The sequence below is a fragment of the Anomalospiza imberbis genome, chromosome Z (genome assembly GCF_031753505.1).
Source record: "Anomalospiza imberbis isolate Cuckoo-Finch-1a 21T00152 chromosome Z, ASM3175350v1, whole genome shotgun sequence".
Taxonomy (NCBI): domain Eukaryota; kingdom Metazoa; phylum Chordata; class Aves; order Passeriformes; family Viduidae; genus Anomalospiza; species Anomalospiza imberbis.
The window spans coordinates 19,776,991-19,794,663 of NC_089721.1; the positions used below are offsets into that span (position 1 = coordinate 19,776,991).

Genomic DNA, 17,673 nt, shown 5'->3' on the forward strand with positions numbered 1-17,673 from the left:
GCAACAAAACTGGAAATTCTGGAGAGTATTTTCTGAGAAGCCACCATTCCACTATACTAAGATAATGTGGAGTGGGGGCACAGAGGGAATCTTTCATTTGCTTTCACATGGATGATATGTATGGTTTGGGTTGTTTGTTTCTTTTGGATTGGGTGGGTTTTTTTGTTGTTCTTGGTTTGGGGGTTTTGGTTGGTTGGCTGGATTTGGGTTTTTTAAAATTTTATTTTATTTTCATATTCTATTTTTCTGAAATTCCCTGGTTTATTCAGTTCTAGTTTTCCTTAAAATTCTCCCTGCTTCAAGTGAATGTCATTGGATTAACACCAGGTAACACCATCATTGTCCCTCAAGCATTTTCTAGATTTTTGAAAGAGTATAGTAATATTCAAAAGTTAGGCAAACAAGAAAAAATCATCCTCATTACTGTCCTTGTCTGTCACAATGCACAGCCAGATTCTTGGAAATACATAGTGCTCATCAAGAACAATTACAGGTTTTGCTCTGCCTGTTGAAAATTTTACCCATTAATTAAAAAATGTCAATTCTGCAGCTTGATGAGCTTAAGGAAAGAAGGTTGATGACTCATTAAGGACAAGTACAACAAACACGTTTGGCAATATGTATTCCTACCAAGAATGTCTTGATTTCAGGGCAGTTACTAAGAGCAACAAGGCCAAAAATCTTGTAAGGCAGAGTAAGAGCTCAGCTTCCCCCCCTGGAATCCCCACTGGGCATTTGATTCAATCCAAACTGCTTTTTCATGTAAAAATGAACTATGCTGTACTTACCATGTACCAAAAGTAGATTAAGTCATGGTGGTGTGCTGTAATGACACTTACATAGAAACAACATCACTTCTCATGAGATCTAGGCTTTCATTTAAAGAAATTATGAAAATATGGTTATTGAAATACATCTTTCAAATGGGTATTTAACCTGAAGTGTAACAATCCAGATGATAGTTCTTAACAGGATATGATCCATTTCTGTTCATTTCAATACCATGTCAATTCTAAAGTCCAGTAATGATCATTTCAAAAATCTCTTCCAATCAGATAACAGACACAACAGAGTAACTGAAATTGATGTAAGAAAATAGTTTGTAGGGCTACAAGATCTTTAACATGTAGCTAGTGAATAGTTATCAAGGAGACCAGAGGAGCAGAGATACAAACTAGACCAGAAAGGCTGTTTCACCAGGTGAAATTTGGATGACAAGTAGAAGAGGTTTCAGAGCACTCCTACTTCCAATGAGTTTACCTATTTTGAGTTGTATTCTCATCTTTGAATAACATAAATAGAAATTTGTCAAAATTACTGAGTGTCCAGTCTGATTTAGCATCCACACTTTCATTAGGTCACTTTTTCTGAAACATAGATACATTTAGATTATTCCTTGTAACAGCACAATTCTTGTGCTATATTTACATTAGATACAGTAGCAAGTTTTACTATCCTTGACTTGCCTTTGCTGTCTGAAAAGATTCGTCCTTTTTTAAATGTTATTTGACCTTTGCTTTTAAAAATCTTGAAAGAGAGCAGTAAAAAGTTTATAAAAATACTATTTATTTAAAAAATGTAAACACGTAGCCTACCAGCAAGATTCCTTTTGTTGGCATAGTTTATGCTGTGTTCTGTTCCATTCCTGAGCTCTGGGACTGCGTGACCAGGAGGCAGTATAGACAGTGGCAAAACCGTTTCTTATACTGAATAAACCAGAGATTTTGTATAGGCCTTTTATTTCTAGTCACCACTACAGAACAGCCATGAACATGACAATGAACGCAAATTTTGCCATCTCTCCACTTTTATAAAGTACAGGACTTTTTATGCTTCTGAAGATGCAGTCGAGGCCTCTGTATTGATCCAGGCTTTTTTCCTGCAGACATAAGCAAGATGAAAAGTACTTGGGTCTGGTGTTAATAATCTTGGATTCTTGAAAGACCATACTTGTTTTTTGAATTAAGTATGTGTTCCCTGAATGCATAAATTACTGCAGTTTATACATTTAATACAAAACCAGAAAATTCGCATATTTATCTTATTGCATCCATCAAGCACTCTCTAAAGTGCTTGATGCCAAACATTGCATTATATATATGCCAAACATTGCATTTTCTAAGTAGTAGAGCACTGATACATCTAAAGACTTTAATTACTTAAACATCCATTTGCCTAAAGCTCTATTCTCTTAGTCGTCTCTCTAAGAGCTCCTCACAAATGCATTGTGTTTTCTTTTCCATAGCTCTTCCTATTCTTCCTTAATAACAGTAATCTTTTACTTCGAGTTTAATCTTACCAGTCAATTAATAATGTACAGATTCATTGTAAGACTTTATTAAAATATTTTATTCTGCAGTCTTTTATTAAATTGTCATGAGAGTTGTGTCTCTTAAGGAATTTTAATAATATCATTAAACTTAGTTTTTAATTGTTAGTTCTTACACATATCTTTTAATAATTTTGGGCTTTGTGTTTTATGACACTAATGATATTTTTTCTTGGTTTTTTTACAGAATTTAACAGGAAGATTAATCAGTGGTCTCTATTATCTTCCATTTCTTGGGTGGCTTTATGTCAGATTTTTTATGATAATAAAAAATTTAGGTCATATTAAGGAAAAATTGTATTAATTTATTGCATTGTCTACACTATTTATAGTCATTCTCTATTGTATTGAATACACTAGAGCTAAAAGTAAATCATCCACTTTCATACTTTCATAATGAGAAACTCATCTTAACCTTGTTCATTTCAGTAATAATTCTTCATTTCTGCAGTTTGAAGACTTTCTGTAATAATGTTTGGGTTTTTAAAGAAGGCTTTTTTCCCCCCCACTTAATAACAGAAGTGCTGATGGCTTTAATATTATGGTATTAATGATACTGTGTTTAAAAAAATATAGAGGTGAAAGCAATAGGTATATGATTCTATGGAACATTTTCTTAGACCTCCTTGCCATTAAATCCTATCTTGTGCTGGGCAAATGCAGATAAATTTGAAAAAATTAGTTGGCTATCTTCCTGAGTGTTCCCACAGATATTTCTGTGTAAATTCATGTTGTAAATATATGTGGTAAAGAACTAGAGAAGGTGGGAACATATCCTGGGTTATCTGATTTAGGATTTCCTTCATTCTCTGGTTTAAAGAATGCAATGGTTATTAAGTGCCAAATATCTTAACCATAATAATTTCTAGAATCCTCAAGACATTACTTAAATATTACAATCTTTTGCAACACTTACAGAGAAGGCAAGTATAGCATACTTAGCCATTTTTACATTTTTGCTAGCTTAAGCATGTTGTTTCATGCATTCCTAACCAAGGGCAATATGCCTGTACTGGGCTGACAGCTACAGTCTCTCTAGTGATTACATTTTTTTTAAATTTGACAGCAAGCAAAGTAAGCCTTTTCATCAGCATCTCCGCTGCTAATACACTTCATGGACACTTCACTAATACACTTAACTTCCTAAATTAACTTAGAAATTATTGGGACTTCTAAGACTACAGAACTTAGGAAAGTGTTCCTGTCTTCTTCAAAAGTTTAACTGATAGACTGCCTGTGTTTGTGGAATTGACTGACTATAAATTTCTCAACACAAATGTGTTTCTTTGATTTGAAGGGTATCTATGTAAATTTTTTTTAGATTCAGAATGCACCTGCAGTTAAAAGCACTGACTTCTAAAGAAACTGAATATTATATTTTTATATATCTTGCTATTAAACTGGTACATACTGAAAATACACTAATGTATGTAATCTTTGCTACAAAATAATTTGACTTGGTAAGCACTGCACTGAGCACAGGCTGAAGTGAAAGGGTGCTGGGAGATGTCTCTGCTGGAGAACCTCTGAAGTCAGGAAGACTGACACTTTGGATACATAAAAGATTTTATGGAATCAGTATGGAACAGTCCCTCTTGTGGCATTCCTTTCCCTAACTTCCCAGTCTTATGAAATTATTTATGAAAAAGAAATGGCCATTAAAGTTGTGACTTTCAAATGCATTATTACATTATTATTCATGATAGTTAAACAGTTTTACTCCACAGGAAGCCTGGTGCAAAAATTCAAGTGCTTTATCTCCAGACACTGATCTCACCCCACATTTTCAGGGTATAAATCTGTGCGCTGTCTTAAATCTGTCTTTACATCACTTCAATTTCTTTATAATACATATTTTATAAAAATTTAGAAAAGTCTATATTTTTTTTGTTTTCATTTTCAATTTAACTTTAAAACATATAGTTTATTTTTCTGTCTTATGAAGATCATGCAGAAATACTTTCTTTTTTCCTTCAGTACCCGCTTCTTGGTTTCCTCTTCTCTCTATGTATCTGTCTCTAGAGAAATGGCCTTTTTTCCTCTTAAATTTTACATATCTCTTCCTCTTTTTTTACCTACAAGGACTTCTCTTCACATTTCTTGGGAAATTAGTCTCTCTTTCATAACTTATCCAGTCCATTACATTCTACACACCCTTGAGAAATATCATCAGAAGCCAACAACCAAAGCAAAGATTACAACAGACAAAGATTACAACAAAATGGAACAAGAGAAACCCACAAGTTAAAAAAAAAAAACTTCATCTCAGTTGATTTTTTGAAATTAGCATTCTGGCTAGGCAGAGGAAAGCCCACATATACACTTTTGGTTCATTATGAGTTACAGAGCTGCAAAGAATTTGACTGTAACAGGCCATGTACTTTCTGAACTTATTTGAAGGTCACCTGCCTGTGGTCTTGAGAGGATGTCATTGGAGGGAGCAACAAGCCCCTGCTTCCTGCAATCCATTAAACATCAGGAGATGGCTAGAGTAAGGAAAAGTTGACGGAAACACTAGCTCAGACAAGAAGAAAGAATCATGTCTCTCTCTTCAGGAAAGTTTTCAACATACTTACATACATCTGTTTTCAAAAGAGAGCTTTGCTTCCTGGCGATATATATTTTCAAACGTTGGTATTTTCAAGTTTTGTTGCTTCCACTGCCCACCCTGCAACAATCTTTGGTGGCTTAGCTTGGAGCTGTTTTCCCTATCCCCATTCCTGGGATGCCTACAAAAATCATTGTTTCTTATATATTCCAGACTGAGTTGATAACTGTCACTTCAGGCATCTGTCACTCACATGTTTCTCCAACATAACCCTGGGTTATGCTGATGAAGTGCCATCAAATTCACCACATTCCGTGATGATTTCAGAGGTCAGCCAGAACAATTATGAAAACATGGAGTCTTACATATTACAGAAAGAATCACCATATAGACTTCCAAATGTGGACATACTGAAAACACCACGTGAAGTGAAAGAAGTCACTAGAACTTCAAAACTGTTCCAGATGCTGGCTGATGGACAAAACTCAGCTATGACTCAGCTTTATATAGGGCAGATATATCACCAGAACTAAATTATAATCTTTCTTAAAAGTCAGTGGGACTTTGGTGCTGATTGCAAGGCACCAGAGCTTCAGCCAAGACAGGTAACGTAAAAGCAAACATGCTGTACTCTTTGATAGATTTATTGTTATTGTTGTTGGGTTTAGTATTAGCATTATTTCATTACTGCTATTAGAGTAGCTCTTAATAAGACTAGAAATAGACTGAAAAAAGACTACAACATTTGACTAAAATGATCCTTAAGCAACAAATAAAATACTAGCACTGGTATAGCATAGTGTTATATTTTATTTCCCTTTACAAATTTTTTTTTTTTACCTATATAGATGTGAGGAGAGGATGTATTCATTTTGCTTTTTACCAATATTAAAAATATTTTTCTTGTCATTAGGAAATGTCTTTTCTCTATATTGTAGCAGTATGATGTCCTGGCCCAAAGCATAATCATGCATTTACTTCCTATAAAAGAATTAAATTAACTATAAAAAAAAAAGTGATGTCCTTAAAATAGAACCAGCAAACTGCAAGTTCTTCTGCACAGATTTCTGAAAATCTAGTAGTATGTTTACAAAGGTAAAGTTACAATTGCAAGGTCCTTTTAGCTTTAACTAATGTGATGACAGCTTTTGCAAGTGCTGCAAATGCATCCATACAACCACATATACAGTAACTAACATTTTTGTGAAAATAGCAGGAAAAGTCTAAAGAGTTTCAAAGTAGATTCATAGGCCATATCCAGATTAAAGTGGATAGTAGATTGTCTGTGTTACAGTAATGTTCAGTACAGCCTGAAAAGAGTTCCTCAAGCAAGCTGCCAGAGTGCCATTGATGGCATATTCAAGCTCCCTGGCAAGACTAGGTTTCTCTGTGTGATGTATTTGATGTTGCTTTGCATTCAAGAACATTACCGAAACACAAAAAAGCTCTTATTCAGCGGTCTGAAAAAATACAATTATACCCGAAGGGAGCTAAACAGCCATAGCTCACTGGGTACAGAAAGGAACAGGACCAGCAGAAGCTGAAGCCGGCTCCAGCCATAGCTCGTGCTGAGGCAGTGCAGTCCCCAAGAGCCCCCAGGGAGCTACAGACAGAGAACGGGCACAGCCCCACAGCCCTCTGCATTGGAGGGGCTGGTGCCCACGGCCTGGGAGGACTGTGAGCATCAGCCTGGTGAACTGCAACTGCACTGTGCTGCTGGTGCACAGAGGAGTTTCTCCACTCAATTATTATTTAATCTTTCCTACAATTAACAAATACAATCTTCTTGTATCACAAACACCAAACTTTTTGTTAGAGCCCCAAAATATGAAGTTTTTTTTACAGACATAAAGTAAGTCATAGTATCACAGAATATGCTGAGTTGGAAGGAACCTCTCAGGACCACTGAATCTGCTCCTGTCCCTGTGCAGGACACCTCAATAATATCACCATATGAATGGGAATGTTTTCCGAACACTTCTTGAACTCTGTCAGGCTTGGTTCTGTGACACTTCCCTGGCAAGCCTGCTCCAGTGTTCACCGCCCTCTGGGTGATAAATTTTCTGATATCCAACATAAACTTCCCCTGACTCGGCTTCATGCCATTTCCTCAAGTCCTGGCACTGGTTGTGAGAGTGATGGGATTGGCACCTGCCCCTTTGCTTCCCCTCACGACGATGCTGATGACCACAATGAGGTCTCTCCTCAGGGTCTTCTTCTCCAGGCCGAACAAACCAGTGACCTCAGCTGCTCCTCATAAGGCTTTCCCTCCAGATCCTCAACCATCCCTGTGTCCCTCATTGGGGCACTCTCTAACATTTGACTAAATTTGATAAACATTGAGCAGCGAACCAAATTTTTTTAAAAAGAAAAGCGACGCCTAAGCACCCCTCTTGAAGATCGGTATCAACTTCGGCGAACGCGAAGCGGGCGGTGGCCTACGATCCCGGGGTGCGCCGGGGCGACTCCCGGCAAGGCGGCGGCGGCTCCCCGGGCTGGGCCCGGCGCCGCGCGGCCCTGCCCCTGCCCCCTCACGGCGCGGGCGGGCTCGGGGCGCGGCGGGCGCGGACGCTGCGCGCCCGCCCCGCGGGGGCGGTGCCGGTGACAGTTCCAGCCCTTCCGGACCTTCCGCGCCGCTCCCGGCGGGCGCCCGGCCACACGCAGCGGGTCGGGCTTCCCCGCCGGGAGCACTGGGCGCCGCATGGGAGCTGTTCCCCAGCGGGCACGGTCGCGCTCCCCCCTCCTCCACCCGCCGGCTGCGCGAAGGAGGACGGCGGAGCATGCCACCGGCGGGGCGGTTCCGCGGGGACTGACATGCTGCTGAAGGAGGGCAGGCGCCAGTCCCTCCGCCTCTCCCCGCGGTAGCGGAGGCGATGCTGCAGGGCGCTCCCCGGGCTTTCCCGCAGCCGCCAGGCTATCGCCCACAGCAGCCGCGCTCGCTGCCGTGAGCGGCGCGGCTCCGGTCCGGCCGAGGCGACGAGCGGCGCGGGCCTGCCCCCGTGCCCGGGGCAGCGGCGGCGGCGGCGGGGGGGAAGGCGCTGCCCGCGCCCGCGGGCGGCTCCGCGCGGCGGATGCGTGTGCATGAGCGCTGCACCGAGCGGGCGCAGGAAGCGCCCCCGCTCCGCCGCCTCCATCTTCCAGGGCAGCAGGACCTCGCCGCACGGCCGCGACAGCGAACGCCGGGGCAGCGGCTCCGATAGTGCCTATCAGACCCAGAGAACCCTGGACGACTGTAAAATGGTAGGTACCTCGGGCGGGCTTGCCATAGTTTTTTACCTTTTCCGGGCTCTCCCGGCGCAGGCAGCGGTGCCATTCCTCTCGCCACCTTGGCTATTCCCATCACGTGCAGTTGCACTGTTTTCAAAACCGCAGTCCCCTCCAGGGTGCTGCCCTGCACCCCAACTCGCCGCGGTTCCAAAGCGGGAGCCGGGAGGTACGAAGAGACCTGCGGAACAGGGAACGGAGCCGGGCGCTTGGACAATTCTGCGAGAGCAGGAGTTCTCACCCTCGTACACACACCGCAAAGCAGCTGGAGTTGCTTTTTAGTAGATCCGTCCAAATCTGTACCCAGGCTTGGGTGTACTGAAGAATAAATGGGTAGAATAGTTGCCTCCAATGAATTACTGCACTACTTGCTGTCTTGTGCAGCAGCCGCATGCTTGCTCTAGTATCATTCTAAATAAGGAGACACAGAATTAGAGGCCCTGAATTTCTGTCCCTGATATATATGGTACCTGTTACCAGTCTTCCCAGAGTAGCTGGTTGCAATTGTAAAACCTCAGGTGAAACACCTCCGTCTGTGTTATTTGTGGACTGTCACATTCTGGTATGAAATTTTTCTCCAGTCATGTTCAAAATGCTTGCATCCTTACACTTTCCTCCATATCAGCACCGTATTCCCCCTTTCAGGCTCCTTGAGCTACAGTCAGCCTGACACTGGGCCTCAAAATGACCCCTCTAGCTAGTGACAGATGTAGAGAAAAAATGAAGTCGCTGCTACTTTTCTGGACAAATCTGTACCTGGCTAAAGCTCTGTCCAGTAGCAATGGAGCTGCTACTTCTAATCTGCTGGATTCTGGCAATTCTTTTTACTCTAGTGCTGAAAAATGTGCTGGGAGATTATCCACTCTGATGCTTCAAGACTGGGAGCAATTCCCAGTGTATGAAGGAACAAAAGCTGCCACAGTAGCTCTATAAATATACCCAACAAGTGGATCTTACTAGGTTCTCCTTTTTTTCTCATTCCCAACACCATAATGTGATTAGTTACAGAGAAGTTTTTAGAATTAAGTGATTAGAAATAAAATATGTTTTATTGGTGGATTATCAAGTTATGATAGGATCCGGGAGGTAAAATCAATGTGGTTTTTTTCTTTTTCTATGTCTCAATTCAGCAGCATGTGTGTGGTTTTGTTTTCCTGGGCAATGCTAAGGTGGCTGGATGGTCTGTTTAAACAAGGAATGTCAGGTGAGAACTGGCAAAGTGTATCTGGTGCAACCAGTTACCAGTTGCAGGATGCAGCACTTTTCTTCCTAATGCAGAATAATCACACTATGACACAACACAGTACAATTTTTTTTCCTCTCCATTGCCTCCATTGCATTCTCTTAAACTACAGAATGTTAAGAGTTGAGGACTTGTTTAGCAAACATTGTGCCTAGGGCTTTGTTTGGTGTGTGCTTTTGGGTTTGTTTGGGATCTGGGTGTGGGAGGGTGCAGATGTACTGAAATGTACTTGGGTTGACTTGCTGCTCCTGAAGCAGAGGAACTTATTTGCTGTTCTTAAAATGAAATTTAAGAAAGCATGGTCAGGACTATTTTTGATACCAGTTCTCATCTATACAGTCAATTGCAGTGGGATGCATGAAGGGTATGAATATAATACTTCAGAAGTGACTCGTTTATTTCCTGAGCATGAGAATTTGAGGACTTGACTTTAAAGATTGGTATCTCTAGGTTATTAGTATGTTTTTATGTTAGGATATGTTGAACTTCTGGTGGTAATGATGACTGCAGAATTATGAGCAATTACTCTTGTCTGTTTTTATGTACTTTGGAAATTGAGGTCAAAACACAGATAAATAAATATTCTGTTCTATTACTCCAATCCTTCCACCCCCACCACCATGTGGAGCAAATGATCTTATATGCATTCTTTCAGAAGACAGCAAATGCTTCATTTCCTTAAAATATCATTCCATGTACATGATCAGTGGAACTAAACAGTAATGATCTTTCCATTATGCTGAAATTACCCATTTATCCAATAATATCTGTGTATATCTGCTGGATATTTGATTTCTGTACAGGTTGTAGTGTTTATTTTCTCATTTGTTTCTTTTTCCCACATGCACTGTAGAAAAGGTGCTTTCTGGAATTTTAACAGGAAAGTGCCTATCTGGTACATCTTCTCAGTAACAGCAGATGAGTTTTAAGGCAGAAATCTGGGTTGAAGGAAAGTGACAGAACAGAAATCATTACAAAATAAATTAGAAAAATTGCCGATTCAAAAGCAAATGCTACATTCTAGTCCCTGTAGATGCTGTTAATCAGGAAGCAGGAGAAGCAAAGGCAGTAATTTCTGGAGATATTTTCGCCTTTCATGATAGCAAAAAATAACCTCATGCTACTAGTAAAACAGATGTTTTTTTGTCTGCTTAATATTTAATACTAATAACTCAAACACATTCAGATATTAAAAGCAGAAACACTACTTTCCTACAGATGAACATTTATAGCTCACAGAAGAAGCAGCTGCCATGGAGTCTCTAGTTGTTTACTGAATCGTGTGCTCTTGATCCTGTGTGCTATGAAATTGTGAGAAGCAGGAACAAGCCCTAGACTGGGCACATTTTTAAAAAAAATGATTGTTTTTACCAATGTAGTTAAAAATTCTCATGCATATAACTCATTTTTGTTTTTCAGCTTGTCCAGGAGTTCAATACCCAGGTGGCTCTCTATCGGGAGCTGGTCATTTCTATTGGGGATGTCTCCGTCACCTGTCCTTCTCTGCATGCAGAATTGCACAAAACTCGAACCCGAGGATGTGAGATGGCCTATCAGGCTCATCAAAAACTAGCAGCAATTTCTGGGTAGGAGGCAACTTATGTTTAATTAAAGTCATATTCATGTGCAAATCTTTGCTAAGTACTCATTATGGAAACTTTCAGGAAAAGCATTACCTTGTGTTTTTCTGTTTTAGGCGTAGAGGTGTATGACCACAAATTTTGCAGAATGTCTATATCCTTATGCAATTTTAGATAAATCCTGGTCCCCTTACCAAGAACATATCTTTCTGATTTCACTGAATGCTTTTATGTCAGACAAACAGGATTTTACTGCATATCACTACAGATCAAGGGGGAAGTCATGCCCTTCAAGGGTGAAGTAGCAGTAGCTTTCTGTCCAGTCTTTCATTGAGTATGCCTAATTAAATAGTTAAGAGACAACTAGCTCAGCTCAACTAGAGACTCAACAAAATTAAACCAAAATTAGGTGCAAAATGAGTGAGTGGAATACAAAAACTACTGTAATAACTTGTGTTTACCTTCTGCATGCTTTTAAACCCTTGTTTGTGTTGAAATAAGAACGAAAGCTTGGCCAGCATATAATGTTTTAATTTATTCTTTAGTATTACATTATGTACATTGCTTTCCATGGTGACAGAATGTATTACTGCATACTTGAGACTATGCCTCAGTGCAAGATCAACCAGCATAAATAGCTGTTTCCTGAAAAATGGGAATTCGTGCAGCTAATTCCATGTGGGTTCTTCACAGTATGGTGACTGGGACATTTGTATTTATACATGTACCCCCTGAGTCATGTCTTTCTGATTACACTTTGTCAGAACTTTCTGCATATGTCTTACCTACCATAAGCTATTTTGCACCACTAGAAAAAGAAAACACCTTATTTTTTTGTAGCTCTGCCTAATCCCCATTTAATTTCTTTTCATCACTGTAATATATAAAAGAAATCTGGTATAGGCTTGGAATATAACGGGAGCCCAAACTTACAAACCAAACAGAAGAGGATACTGGTTGGATATTTTAGTAGAATTGTCATCATTTTCAAGTAAGACTTCATGCAAAGTCACTTAAGTTGGTTTTGTGACCTCTGATTTGTTCCTCAAACAAAATACATGCTTTTAAAATACTAACGTCGATAGGAACTTTTAAAAACACCAGCAATGAATAGACACAGTTCTTTTTAACCAGTACATTGAAAATGTGAAAACAAACAATAGTGAAATTTATCTTTTGTGCTTTCAGACTCAAAAGAAAAACTAATATAAACCAAAATAATACATTTGAGTAGCTGAACCTATTTTGTAACTTTTAAATATTTTTCCCCTGTAAAGAAAACAATTGGTACATGCTCATTTAGAAGGTACATGGGTTTTTTAAGCAATTATTTTGCAGCTGGAAGTCTGTCATATACACAAATGTCCTGAAGGTTGTTTGCTGCGAGATTGACATTTGGCTAATCTAAAACTGTTTTAAATAACTCTGATAATACTGTGATATCCATAACAACTGGTAGGTGTTAGAAACTCTCTGGAAATTGTTTGGTTTGACACACATTTTACAAGATATGCTTTGCATCCCCACCCTTCTGTAGCTGAGGAAAGCCATGCGAGACATTAACTTTTTTGGTATATTTGTGAGGAAAGGTGGGAAATGAAGATTTAAAAAAAGCAAAAATAAATAGAAGGAGAGGAGTAATAAATAGTCTCAGAAATTTAGTCTTTGTTTCAGCAAAAAGACTGATGTAGTACATATGAAATAGGATGTGGCATAGGAATCTAATTGGATAAGAAGAAAAAGTATCAGGAAGAAAAATGCTTAGGGACAGGAATGCATTCAATCATCCTTAGTATTGGATAGTCAGGAGGGTAGTGTGCTGCTCAGAATCCACTGTTATTCAGCATATGGGATGAAGGCTTACTTAGTTCACTGCTTTAGTTCAAAATGCATAATTCTGCAGTGAGTAGCATGACAAGTTCTATCTTCCAAAACTTATTAAAGAAAATGTGTTGCTTTTTCACCTAAAAATAATAATAGCAAGTAGCTGTTTATGTCACCAGACTATAACATTTCACGAGGGAGCAACATTCTATTAATTAAGGCAATCAGTAATGTTTAGTTCGTCTCTAAGTGATCTACCTGAGGTGTTGCATGGCTCTCTTACTTTCGAGAAGTTGGTGTCACTGTCCAAGAGAATACAAAGTTCATTTGTCTTGTTTGTGCTGTGTTTTCCTTGGAAAACTAGCAGACATCTTAATGTTGTGCTGTTCCTTTTTGAATATATCGAGATTTCACAGAATCATGGAATTGTTAAGATTAGAAGGACCTCTGGCGATCATCTGGAGATCACCTAGTCCAACTCCTGTTGGCACTAGTGCATTTGAGACTCTTAAATACACACCTGACTTGGACAATTAGAAGAGGCACCTATTTCCTTTCCTAATTCACTTGTTCTACAAGACTAAGCAAGGTAACAAGGAGGAAAAATGCAGAGACTTGGAAAGAAAGAAACAAAAGCAAATCCTCTAGTGCTGCAGAAGGCAGCTCTGGGAAGAAATCTGGAAATTATGGGAAGGGAAGGAAATGCTGAAGTGGAGATAATGCATTAGGAACTGAGCAGGATAGAAGTCATGAGGACAAAAAAAAATACATTTTTTGTATTAGGCATACATCAGTGTAGGACAGTGATGTAATGTGAACAAGAGAAAGCTGCAAGTGTACCTGTAGAAAAAGGCTACACTGATATGCCAACAAAAGCAGATTCAGCTATAGAAGCAGGGGAAGTGAAAGTCATGCTTATGTTTTAAAAACTGAGAGAAAGAAAGATAAAGACGATGAAGTAGAAAGGAAACATAAAAAGTTATAAAGTGCACACTGGAGTAGACCATATCACCCCATATAGCTCAAACCTAATGGCTGGTAGCAGAGATTTTGTTAAAAAATACGCAAAGATACAAAATATAAGTTGTGCTTAGAGCAATGGCTTCTCTCGGCTGCTACCCAGCACTCAGTAAGCAAAGACTGCATATGAACAATCCGTGTCTGACAAATGTGATTTCTCTAAATATGAAGATCTTTTACTCAAAAAAAGCTGAGGTTGAATAAAGACATCTTTACACTGTGATGTGTTTAAAAACCTATTTACTAAAAAAATATTACTGAAAAAGTAAACTTCAAATTAATTCTCCAACTTAATAGGGCCTCATAGATATTACATCCTCTTCTTTACTTGCTCTGATATCTTTTTATTATAGAAGTAGTGAGATATTAGCAATGGGGAATAAATATTAGAAATAAAAATAATCTAAATTGAAATACCCTAATTTTAATTAATGTTCCTTTTGGAATGCAAATCAAAGTAAACCCTCCTTTCAGTGTTGGTTTTCTCAGGACTTAGGTCAATTCCTGCTTTTATACTAAAAGTTGTTAGTGATTTTTAATGAGCTGTCTTCTGAAGAAGGTGAGTAAGGTTTGGTCCTTTCATCACATTATCTGCTGTATAATGCAGCAGAAATTAAAAATCTCTAAGTGTTTACATTGTGCATCCTTATAGTATTAGTTGTCATGGTCAAAACTGGAGAAAGCACAGCAACAAGAAAATGAGTCAGTATGATTTTTTCCAAAGAAAAAGAAAGGAAAAAGTATTTGTAACAGTAGGAAGATGGGGCGGAAAGATGCAGATTTCTGTTATGGAAGGGAGTCTGCTTTATGGAATGATAGAGTGATGATCTGTTAGAGTTCATCAAACAGGGTTTCATCAGCTGGCTTTATAAGTGGAGTCCACTGAGTCTGGGATGTCAACAGAAAGATAACTCAGAACTGTATTTTAAGATACAGGTCTGCACAACTGTGCGCACACTTTTGTAAACGTCCTTACATATTCTCAAGCACTTGATATGCTTACATAATGTGTGCACTTGGCACACTGAGACCAGAACTGGCAGTATCTCTGTGACAGTCTGATATATATGTTGGCAGTGACTTTTTTTGCATGAAACAAAACTTGTGTGAGGAGCTCAGGGGTGCATGGCAATGTACATCTGTGAGAGCATAGCTCTAAAAGCAATTTTTCTCTGTTTTTCTGACTGGTGTTGCAAAGTCCAAAATCTAAGGAGGAATAAACCTCTACACTAGTACACAGTGGGGCAGCAGCTTTGCAGAAGAGGATCTTGGGGGTTCTGGTGAACATCAGGTTGAACATGAGCCAGTGCTGTGCCCTTGTGCAAAGAGGGCCAGCAGCCTCCTATGCTTCTTTGGGACACGTTGCCAGCAGGTCGACGGAGTTCACCATTCCTGTCTACTCAAGAATGAGGGCTGTTGAGACCATATCTGGAATATTGAGTCCAGCAATGGGCTCCCTAGTAGCAAGGAGGAAGGGGCATCCAAAGCAGGTCTAATCAGCTACCTAAAGATGGTTAGGCAGCATCCCACATACAAAGCAAGGCTGCTAGACCTAGATTGTTTAGCTTGGAGAAGAGAAGGATGAGAGGAGGATATTATCCATATGCATAAAAACTACCTGATGAACTAGTGTAAAAAAGATACAATCAAACTATTCTCAGTGATATACAGTGATACGACAGCAGGTAAAAATTGAAATACAAATAAAAATGGACTTAAAAATTTTTAAACTCCTTTTTTACTGTGAGACAGGTAGAATATTAGAACAGGTGCACTGAGAGGTTCTGGAGTCTCTGTCTTTGGAGATACTGAGAATTCAACTGGTCATGGCCCTGCATAGCCCTCTGTAGCTGACACTGCTTTGAGCAGGAGGCTTGGACCAAATTAGTTCTAGGTGTCCCTTCCAGCCTGTGACGAAGTCATCATAGATCTCCCTGGGAAAATTCAAAAAAAGTTTCCTTATTTGAGACCCATGTGCATCTGTTACTTTTATAATTGGTAATTTTAAGTTCCCCTAAGTTCATGGAAGGTTGAGAAAGTCAGCTAAAAATCACATCCCGATTGCAATCATTTGCAGAGAAAGACTATCATAGTCTTGCTTTAAGTTTTTAATTTTATGTAATTTCTATTTTTGTTTTTCTTTGCAGTCTACAGTAGGAATTTCACGTTTTCAGTAAGCACCAAATGGTAATTTCTCAGACCTAATTAATATTAGACTGTTTCCTAAGGCTGTTTTAAAACATTCTACTCATACCCAATTGTGGCAAGTTTTTTACCGAACTGTTTGAATTTTCCCTCAATTACAACCCTACAAAATTATTATCTGCTTTCTAAAGCACACACAAAAAAAAGACTGCCTCAAAATATTTTACAGATAAAGTGAAGAGAAGACTCCAGAGCTGTAAGTTAATGAAGGCTGTATTAAGATAGGTATAACAGAAATCCTTTTAACTGTTTAACTGCATATGTTAAATAAAGCTCTGCTGGCAATCAGTATTAGCTGAGCAGAAACCAAGCACAGCAACACTTAGCTCAACAGGGAAGAATTTTTATAATCATAATTCAAAACCAACTTTATGCCAGCAGTGGGAGCAACAAACCAGAGGTCTGCCCCAGCTAGATACCAGTTGAGCAGCATTTATGGAGATCTCTGTCCTTCCTAGGCATCTTTGCAGTCACTGTCATGGTACTCCTTTCAGTGTATGTATCAGAGGTGGGGAGAGTGATAATGTCGATCATGGGGCTCTGAATCACAGGCACTGCTGGCTGTACTCAACTCAGTTGGAGTTGTTACTGTTGTTTTCAACTGTCAGATGAAAGTTAAGAAAAAAGGTAAGTGCTTCACAGAGATTGTAGCATGATAACCAGAATGTGGCCTGATTAAAGTATAGTTAAATATCAAAAATAATGTTATGATATGTAAGAAAACAAGGAAAGCAGTCAATACTCACTGCAAGAATCAATACTGTTATGCTTTATAATACCAGTAGTTTAATGCCCTCTGAATCCATGCAAGGTTTTGTGATTTCTTGCTAAAATGTTGCAGATGTTTTAAACAGTAGCAGCTTTAAGTTGTGACCTTAAAAATCCTGTCAAGTAAAAAAACATTGAGATCCTTCACTTCAGAAAACTCTTGGAAATATAAAACATTATTTTGCTCTCACAGGCTATACTGAAAGCATCTCAGTAAATTGTTTCAATGTGGCATCCTAGAGCTCGCAATTCTTACAATCATTTAATAGTACTTTACTTAGGAAATTGTCCTGATGATTTAACTATGACTGTCTGAAATGAGTAAAGTCAGGGAGAGCTTTGTCTCCCTTCAAAGAAGAGCTTTTCAGGATTACTGAACATTCTTATCATATAAAGTCTCATTTTCTTTCACTTTGACATTCAGCTTCTGTAAACATTTACTGGAATTTTCTTACATGCTTAAAATTTTCTTGTATTTTTAAGCATATCAGATTCTAGAAGCAAATTATGACAGTGTTTATTCCACTTTGTTTGACTGTCATATATTCACTGATTTCTACATCCTGAAGTGGTTGCAAATTCAGTACTGTGTATCAGAAACTACACCTGTTCCAGTGACTCAAAATCCTATTTTAACTAATGGGAGTTGATCTGCATGGGAATGGGAATGGGAATGTTTCAATAAACAAGCTCAGATGTGGATAATTTAACATACCCCTTAAGGGTCCCCTTAAGGGACCACCTTATCATCCATGTACCTTACTCCTTTCACAAGAGGGTAAGATGCACATGTATTATTCTGAATGCTTGTAAAAAAAATTCTCTGATTATACAATCCACATCCATCTGAAATGATGGCAAGGGAGAGCAAAAAGATAAAACTATTTTCTGT

The 17,673-nt window shown here is 39.1% G+C and overlaps 1 protein-coding gene across 2 annotated transcripts in view; it reads left to right on the plus strand.

Moving 5' to 3' along the window:
* Positions 1 to 7,426: 7,426 nt before the first annotated feature.
* Positions 7,427 to 17,673, plus strand: part of RGS7BP (regulator of G protein signaling 7 binding protein) — a 34,181-nt gene continuing 23,934 nt past the window's right edge. The window contains exons 1-2 of one of the 2 annotated variants that reach the window (XM_068176322.1): positions 7,427 to 8,117; positions 10,804 to 10,970. In XM_068176322.1, the coding sequence (XP_068032423.1) occupies positions 7,959 to 8,117; positions 10,804 to 10,970 (326 nt within the window). In that variant the 5' untranslated portion in view covers positions 7,427 to 7,958. The remainder of the gene's footprint in view (positions 8,118 to 10,803; positions 10,971 to 17,673) is intronic. The other variant, XM_068176323.1, reaches the window with a different exon arrangement.